At 37.0% G+C, this 9,570-nt stretch overlaps 1 protein-coding gene across 3 annotated transcripts; it reads left to right on the forward strand.

Moving 5' to 3' along the window:
* Nucleotides 1-287: 287 nt before the first annotated feature.
* Nucleotides 288-8,731, forward strand: LOC103425391 (uncharacterized). 3 transcript variants are annotated; one of them, XM_029094215.2, is made up of 20 exons: nt 288-463; nt 1,059-1,138; nt 1,767-1,871; nt 2,231-2,287; nt 2,397-2,467; nt 3,090-3,189; nt 3,721-3,791; nt 3,896-3,996; nt 4,071-4,174; nt 4,262-4,315; nt 4,455-4,510; nt 4,702-4,740; nt 4,840-4,990; nt 5,285-5,466; nt 5,552-5,619; nt 5,943-6,015; nt 6,091-6,152; nt 6,243-7,170; nt 7,378-7,668; nt 8,231-8,731. In XM_029094215.2, exons 2-20 carry the CDS (start codon nt 1,064-1,066, stop codon nt 8,505-8,507), a joined length of 2,865 nt encoding a protein of 954 aa, XP_028950048.1. In that variant the 5' UTR covers nt 288-463; nt 1,059-1,063; the 3' UTR covers nt 8,508-8,731. The 3 variants fall into 3 exon arrangements, with proteins under 3 accessions (XP_028950048.1, XP_028950045.1, XP_070669559.1); XM_029094212.2 differs by having other exon boundaries at nt 404-915; XM_070813458.1 differs by lacking the exon at nt 288-463 and adding an exon at nt 646-915 and having other exon boundaries at nt 4,702-4,736; nt 4,842-4,990.
* Nucleotides 8,732-9,570: the final 839 nt, after the last annotated feature.

Here is a 9,570-nt window from a genome sequence, read left to right on the forward strand (position 1 = left end):
ATTAAATCGTCACATCACCATAGAAGTCGTTAATATGTTTTTACAGTACCATTAATTTGCCTACCCGAGTATATTTTGTTGCTAGAACACTAAAAATTGACAACTTAATCAATCAAACAACACTAAACCTCCGATAAGTAAGGATTAGAAAAGATAAGAGTGTTAAAATAATGAACATAAAAGTCTCATTCCGAAATTTAAACGTCAAGAAAACCGGGACCCCCAGACATCCCCACTAACCAGCAAAAAAGAAGAGACATAATTCATTAAGTATCAATGTCGTTGTCATGCTGTTGGAGTTCAAGACTTTTTCTTGCGTTTTATTGCGTTTGGATTGGACATGCATAGCGGTCAAAGCCCGGCCCTTAACCTCTATATGATCAAACCATTAGCATTATTCACCATCTCTCTCTCCCTCTCTCTTCTGTGTCTCTGGTTGGAGTTCCAGTCTGATAACTGTCAGGTTTGAATTATATACACAGTTTTGTTCGTCCCTTCGGGTCGATTCTTTTGCATTTTCAAGTCGATATTTTTGTTTATGTTTATTTGGATTGTTGGGTCGGGTTCATGTTCGGTTGAAATCGGTCATGAAGATTTCTTATCTTGATTTGTATTCTTGTTTATTTCCGCAATTGGGTTCTGTTTCTTTTTTGTTTTTGTTGTGAAATTTGAGGTTGTGTGAACTGCAAATTTCAATAATCCTGCGGAATCAGGAAGCATTGCAAAGTGATCAGCTAAAGTCAAAGGACTGTGGGTCCTACCGTTATCCAAAACATGACTATCTGGGTTACCACTTCTGTAATTTTGATCATCTTGCAGAGAATGCTCTGAAATTATTTGCATTAGTTTTGTTTTATTTTATTTTGGTGGATGAGAGGATGGAAAAGGACATTTTCTTGTTACCAACTTATCGAGGTAAAATGGTAGCTGTAATTTCAATGCCTGTGTTGATGTTCTTAACTTCCAGTTAACCGAAGGCACATGATAAGATGAAGAACATTATTAATTAATCATGTAACTGCGGTCTGTCCGATTAAGTACTGTTTTGTTTGATACAGGAAACATGCCTGAGAAGAAGATACTGGAGAATGGGTTTGCTGAAAGAGATCACGAGCTTTCGGATTCTTCACTTGAAAAGGTAGGATCAATACAGATTATTTGTAGCAGCATTCCCTGTTTGTTTGAAACAAGTAAATTGAACCTGTTTTTGATGTGTATTAAAGGTTTTGACTTTTAACTCGTCCTTATATTCTTCAAAAGATGAAATTCGTGTACTTATCCAGCTAATTACTGACTTTGCATTCTCTTACGAAAAGCCTGTGACTTTTAACTTCTGCTGAATATGTCTTAGAGGCTTTAGTTTCAGCATCTGTTTCGTATGCATCTTAGAGGAGACGGATAATTGTGACAATGCAACTGTGCCAATAAATGAAGTAATTGTATTCAGTCTAACTTTTCAATGTCTTCAAGTATAGAAAGGAAGGCTGATTATATCGCATCATTTTATATTGAAGACCCACTGTGTTCATGTCTCTACTCTTTAAATATGAAAATTGAAGAAAACGCTTAGAATCTGTCACTGGGGAATGGTGGATTTGGCCAATAAAAATAGTGGGTTTTTTTTTTTTTACTTAACATAGTCTGTGTGATGTAATTAAGATCTGACAAGTGACCTAAGACTGTTGATTGAAATTTGTTTGAGACTTGAAATTTTGTGCTATTTGGCGCTCTCTAATATGTATTTTCTTTTGTTTATCTGGATTAAGGTCGACCCTGGGAAGCCTGCATCACTGACATGGCAACGAAAATTAAACAGCAAGGGCAGTGCACCTTTGCTATTCACTCTAAGTTTAAAAGAGATAATTCATTTGGTAAGTTTGCAAATTTCAATATAAATGTTTATTTAAAATCCTATGGGTCGTGCGATTTCATGTTCATATCTTGAGTTAGAAACACTTAATTATGTACTCTTTTGGAAACAGTTAAGGTCTTTTAAACAATATAGAATGAATGAAGTTTGAAGTACACCATATATGAATGTACGAAGTTTAAAGTGCACCATATATGAAGTTGAACAAATGACGTATTGACTGGAGATATTTCGCATGAAGTTTTGGCCTTAGGCCTTGGTGATGCAGCATATCACTGACTGGTGACTGCCATTTGATATCTGACCTTTACCTTCTCTTATTGTTTCTCTCAACAATATTGCGTGTTTCGTTTTTGGTAGGCTCCAATAGGTATTCGCCTATGGCGTCATTTACGAGAAGAAGCTGCTAACAAAAGGGTAATCTTCTTAATGAGCATAGTTACTTTGATGATTGCTTATTTTAGGGGATCCATCTACTTGGATTTCTTCCTAACACGGATGCACCCTGTTTGTTTTTTATCTGCAGGAGGGCTTCATTGATCCCTTTGCCAAGCGCCATCTAACATCTAGTCATGGTGTCCCACTTGGTGGTATTGGGTAACTCATCAATCTCTCTCTCTCTCTCTCTCTCTCTCTCTCTCATAAGCATAACCAATTGCATAGTATAGAAGTAAGACAAATTTTTATGCATATGTCTATCTTGTTGTGTGTATTTGAAGCTTGCTGGTTACATGTAGTTTAGGGTCCGTTTGAAAACCTTATCATTTTGGGTTTCAGTTTTTACTTTTCTATTAATTTGATAGAGAAGAAATATAGGGAGAAGGTCAAACTTTTATGGGTGCATAATATTGGCTTTTTTGGGGCAGTTTGCTTGGAGAGAAACAAGATGATTTTTTAAGACGTTGCTGGTGGTGGGGCAGATAGACATATGTTGTATATATCATACTTGAATATACATTTATTTGCATATCATATTTGAAGGTTCATTTTTTTATAACCAAAGACATTGTTGAACGTCACAAGATGCAGGGAATTATTATTGAAGCTAAATATATTTACTGTACTCTGTATCTATTTACCGTTTCTCACAGGAGAACTTTTGGTTTTCCCAATTTATTTCTTTTGTGTGTTTGTTTCAGTTGTGATCTGTTTCAACCATTTTAGCAGATCAGTTTGTTTGCAAATGTGTCTTATATAATCCCTTTGTTTGCTTTCTTAGGGCAGGAAGCATCGGAAGAAGTTACAGTGGGGATTTTCAGCGGTGGCAGCTGTTCCCTGGAAGATGTGAAGAGAAACCTGTTTTAGCAGATCAATTTTCTGTAAGTTAATTCTTATAGAAAGAAAAGTAGAAAATTATGTAAGTTTATTGCCGGCCATCTCAAGGCATTTCTTTGCTAATGCCTTCAACAATCAGAAGTTAGATAATATACACATCCTCTTGGGGAGAATTATGTACTTAATGGAGTGCAACACTCTAGAAGCATAATACATCTCCTCATGTGTTAGACACTGATGCTGAGTCTACAGTTGTTCAGTTAAGTGTGCAGAAGAACCTGCAAATTTAAGTCCATGATTTCTTTTGGAATCTTTTTCAAAAATCAATAGTTTTATGGTACCTCATTACATAACCTTCATTTGATTTTTCCTTAAGTTATAAGATGCATAAATGTCTGATACAACCTCAATAGACGTCCTTTTAGCTTCGCTCTTATCCCTTCTGGAACCTTCTGATGATATTTCATCATCATTTTAACCCAATAGTTGCAGTAGCCTTTCTTATTAGACCTTTTTTTTTCAAGATGATGTAAAAGTTTCTTCCCTTAATTACTGAATCACAAATGCTGTGCCAGGTATTTGTTTCCCGCACCAATGGTGAAAAATATTCTACTGTGCTCTGTCCGAGGAGCCCAGATGATCTGAAGTAAGTTCCTAAACATGAAACAAGACAACTTGTTTACTTTTCATTATAATTAGGAACCCCTATGAATGAATGAACGAATTTACTGATATTGTGTGCATGAACAGAGAAAGTCAAGTTTCAGGGATTGGATCTTGGGACTGGAATCTGAACGGGGATAATTCTACATATTATGCCCTTTTTCCAAGGGCTTGGTCTGTTTATGACGGTAAGATACATCAAATGTTATACATCTGAGTGGTATTATGTTCTTTGTGGGTCATAATTTTCTCTTTAATGCAGGTGAACCTGACCCAGCTCTCAAAATAGTCTGTCGTCAAATTTCACCTTTTATCCCCCATAATTACAAGGAGAGCAGCCTACCTGTTTCAGTTTTTACTTATACAGTAAGAATGATTCTGTGAGAAATATGTTTTCTTAAAATCTGGTGCAGCTGTATCAGGAGTTTTCTTTTTCTTTCTCTCTCTTTCCAGCTATATAATTCTGGGAAGACTTCAGCTGATGTCACACTGCTTTTCACCTGGGCAGTAAGTCATTTTTATTTTTTGTGAATTATTTTATTTATCTTTTTCTTTTTGTATGTTTTCTTGGCAATCTTGAATCTAGACTTATCCCATGAGATGCCATTACAACTAATTCAAAATCATTTCGGCATGTCCCATTCAGAATTCTGTTGGAGGGCTTTCTGAATTTTCTGGTCATCACTCCAATTCAAGAGCATTGTAAGATCTTGTAGTTAGCTTCACTTCTCTTTGGATTTCCAATTTAGACCTTTGAGTTTTCAAAATAACATGCATGTGTACTTATACACATGGTGGTGCATATAAATTTTTCATGATGTATCTCTAAATGTACCCTATTGCTCATCACCTTAACTAAAATTTATTCTAACCCACAGTATTTAACCTTTTAGGATGAAGGATGGTGTGCATGGCGTACTTCTACATCACAAGTAAGTTTTCTTTCTTGATGGAAAACAATTATTGAAATGATTTGCTCAATTTACGACATGTTTGATATTTTATCTACATGTAACACTCATTATTTGCAGATACAAGACTGCAAGTGGGCTGTCCCCAGTGACATTTGCAATAGCAGCACAGGAGACTGATGGTGTTCACGTATCAGAGTGTCCTTGCTTTGTAATATCTGGTGACTCAAAGGGTGTCACGGCTAAGGACATGTGGAGTGAGATAAAAGAGGTCAGCAGATTATGCTAACATTTTCATGTCATAGAAGTGTCTTCGTCCCTTTGTATTTTAATTGTTACAATGAAGTAGTTTATAAGGCTAGATTTCACTGTTTCAAACGACAGTTTGATTGTACCAAATATCTGGTCTATATACAACAATTTTGTCTTTTTATGGGAGATTTTCATTTAATCATTTGATGCTCTTGAAGGAAATGGTGCTGGGTGGGAGACCCATTTGATTTTGGTGTATTCGAACTTTTCTTATTCTTCATAAACCTTGATACTTGTGCCTCCTTTGTTACAGCATGGATCCTTTGATCGTCTTAATTCTGCAGAAATGCCATTACCTTCAGAACCCGGATCATCTATTGGGGCAGCCATTGCTGCGTCTGTGGCAGTTCCATCTGGTGAAGTACGTACTGTAACATTTTCATTGGCATGGGATTGCCCAGAAGCAAAATTTACGGGTGGGAAGACGTATCACAGGTGGGTGGCCAAACACATGGGGGAAAGATATGATATTGTAGAATAGTATTTAGTTATTTACGTGCTGAAATTTGTTTATAAACAGGCGGTACACTAAATTTTATGGAACACATGGGGAAGCTGCTGCAAATATTGCTCATGATGCTATTCTTGGTAATGGTTGATTACATACATTTCATGTTGGTGAATTTTTTTAAGGCTGTTAAATATAATTATTTATTTGAGTGTACCTAATCCATGGTCAGTCACTCTTACATAACCCTTGTGTCATCATCCAACCCTAAAGGAACATTGGTCTATAAACTAGGAAGTGGTCACATAGTATATTGTCGCCTGGTCACACAAAGGAGTGTGAAACTCACCTACTCCTTTAACTAGGAAATCCTAATTCACCATTTCTTTTGTTATATTATCCATTGATTGTCATCGGTTGCCTTACATCCTTTGTTTTTTGTTCTATTTTCCTTGAAACGTAGAGCATCGCCATTGGGAATCCCAGATTGAAGCATGGCAAAGACCAGTTCTTGAGGACAAGAGACTTCCAGAATGGTGAGTTTTAGATGTCTAATCTGGTTTGAGCATATGTCCGATAAGATTCCTAAGATTTGTCAAAGTTCTCTGCAGGTACCCTGTCACTCTGTTCAATGAGCTATACTTTCTAAATTCTGGGGGCACAGTTTGGACAGGTATTTGTTAAGTTTGAGATTTTTCGCAGTGAAATTTGACAGTTATAGTGAAACATTAGCTCATTTTTTTTCATATAAATCGTTTTGCAGATGGATCACCTGCAGTCCATAGCTTAAGAAGTATTATAGAAAGGAAGTTTTCCCTTGATAAGTCCTCATTAGGTTTGAAAAGCATCATTGATGCACCCGAACAAAATGATACTGCTATCGACATTCTTGGAAGGATGACATCAACACTTGAGCAAGTTCACATGCCCATTGCAGCAAACTCTGCATTTGGAACAAATCTCCTTCAGGAGGGAGAAGAAAACATTGGTCAATTCCTTTATCTTGAAGGAATTGAATATCAGATGTGGAATACTTACGATGTCCATTTCTACTCATCTTTTGCACTAGTCATGCTATTTCCAAAACTTCAACTCAGCATCCAACGAGACTTTGCAGCAGCAGTAATGATGCATGACCCCAGTAAAATGAGACTTCTCTGTGATGGAACATGGGTCCAAAGAAAGGTTCTTGGAGCTGTTCCTCATGATATCGGCCTCCATGACCCCTGGTTTGAAGTAAATGCTTATAACCTGTATAACACAGATAGGTGGAAAGACTTGAATCCTAAGTTTGTTCTCCAAGTTTACAGGGATGTGGTTGCCACGGGTGATAAGAAGTTTGCAGAAGCCGTTTGGCCCGCTGTTTATGTTGCAATGGCTTATATGGAACAATTTGATAAAGATGGAGATGGAATGATTGAGAATGATGGCTTCCCAGATCAGACTTATGATACGTGGTCAGTCTATGGTGTGAGTGCATATAGTGGTGGGCTGTGGGTAGCAGCATTGCAGGCTGCATCAGCCATGGCACGAGAAGTAGGTGACAAGGGTTCAGAAGTTTATTTTTGGCAAAAGTTTCAGAAGGCAAAAGCCGTGTATGCGAAATTATGGAATGGATCTTACTTTAATTATGACAACAGTGGTCAAGCTTCTAGTTCATCAATTCAAGCTGATCAACTGGCCGGACAATGGTATGTTGTGACTCAACTAACATTTTAGATATTTTGAATGTCATCTATTCATGCCAATTAAAAGATTCCTTTCACAAAACCATCACACACGGTGAAGTTATTCTCTTTAGTAATGACCTATTCAGTACTTTGGGGAAATCATGTGGTTATTTGTTCTTTAGTAATGCATGGCGATGAATTAAAACTTACTGTCTAGCTACTTTGTAGGTATGCCAGAGCATGCGGTCTTTTGCCAATTGTTGACGAAGACAAGGCACGAACTGCACTGGAAAAGGTTTATAATTACAATGTCCTAAAGTTTAAGGATGGAAGACGAGGGGCTGTTAACGGGATGCTACCTAATGGAAAGGTTGACATGTCAACATTGCAGTCAAGAGAAATATGGTCCGGAGTTACATACGCTGTAGCTGCAACAATGATTCAGGAAGATGCAATTGATATGGGATTTCATACTGCGGAGGGAATTTATGAAGCTGGATGGTCCAAAGAAGGACTTGGGTGAGTTAACTTACGATCAGTAATCCGAAAGCTCAAGATTGGTAGAAGTCGGACATCAAATAACCATAGGGTGGTTCTTGTGTAACCTCCAAATTTGCTCATATTAACCCCTCCCTTGTGCATATTTCGTTAACCAGATTTATCCCTGAAAGAAATAGTATAAAAGAAAAAACCTCTCATCACCACAACCACAAGTATCATCTCTGTCTCCAAGTTCAGTTGAACTTTTAACCGATAGGAACAGCTTCAGCCTGGTATCCATATTTTTTAGTTTTACCGTCACATAGTTTCAGATTGAGTTTCTGAGAGCATCATATCTGTTTAAAGAGTATGTCGGGTGTCAGCTTAAACAAATGCCAATACATGACTTCTCTTCCAAGTTTCTGAAATGCGACCATACTGGAGATTGTCAACAATCTCATTGAAGGGAGTCAAGGGATATATGATCCATTAAATGTTGGCTCACTTATTGTCAATTTCTTGCTAACTCAACGTATTGATGTACATGTTATCTGCTCTCTGTTTCTCGCTTCCTAACTCCTTTATCATTTTATATCGACAGATACTCTTTTCAGACTCCTGAAGCTTGGACCACCAGCGGCGAATACAGATCTTTAGCTTACATGCGCCCTCTGGCGATTTGGTCAATGCAGTGGGCTTTAACAAAACCACCGCTGTTCAAGCAGGAGACGGAATTAGAAGTGGATGAAGTTATTTTGCTTAGGCACAAGGCTGGATTCTCGAAAGTGGCTCAGCTTCTAAAGTTGCCACCAGACGAATCGTCAAGAAGTATTTTGCAGACTGTTTTCGATTATACCTGCAAGAGGATGTGGCTGTGAGTGATATTTCTGCCCTCGTATAGCATCTTGAATCGTGATTCTTGTAATAAATCGATGCTTATACCACATATTGGTGCTGTACATTCAATAAGGAGAAAACCAATTTGATTAGAAGGTATTTGTGTATATTACCACTCTATAAATCTCCTAAGTTGTATAAAAAGATCTGCAACTTCTTTGTGCTCTTCAATTTTCCTTATAAATTTTGGATCCAACTTTTAATAGTGGTTTGTTTTTATCTATATCTATATTATTAAGGCAGAAGGCATTATGGTTCAATGTTTTAAAGGGCGCCCCTTAGGGGCACCTAGGCGGCCTCTGATGCTGGACGTGAGGGTCGCCGCCTCTGTTTTGAGGGAGTGGGCGGAAGGCTTTGTCGGAGCCGCGCCTCAGGATGTCCAGGCATCTCTGTTTGGCTGCTTTTTTTTTTTTTTTAAATTTTATTTTTTAACTCCCAAACCCAAATTTTGGGTAGGTTTTAACTGTCTCATACCTCTTCCTTGCACTATCGTCTCTCAGCCTTTTTTTTTTCTGATTTTTATTTATTTTTTATAATGAATGTGTGTACTGTCTACATGCATTATTATGTATGTATTTATAATATATGTGTGTGCTCAAGGTGATTATTGATTAATAATCTTTTTTTAATATAATATATGTGTATGCTTAGTGTATATATTAAAAAATTTAGGTCCCGTGAGGCTTCCCCTCACACCTCACGCCTAGGCCAGACCATCCCTCCTCGCCCACGCCTCGGCCTTTTAATTCATTGTTATGGTTAAACATTCAAATAATCTCAAATTGGCCTCTGTTAATACAACCAGAAGAAAAAAAATCGAATATAAAAAAGTGTTCGAAATCAACGGAAAAACTTGACCATGAAACATCAAATTGTATATTTTAAATATTATTTTCTCTATTTTTAAACATGTTCAAAACATCTTAAGAGGCGTGTAATGCCAATTATAAAAAAATATATTTCGCATGCGAATAATAATGTGATTAAATTAATTATCAAATTATTGTTTTTTTGTTTAAACAAACGATATTATCTACACTAAGG

This window comes from Malus domestica, chromosome 15 (genome assembly GCF_042453785.1).
Source record: "Malus domestica chromosome 15, GDT2T_hap1".
NCBI lineage: Eukaryota > Viridiplantae > Streptophyta > Magnoliopsida > Rosales > Rosaceae > Malus > Malus domestica.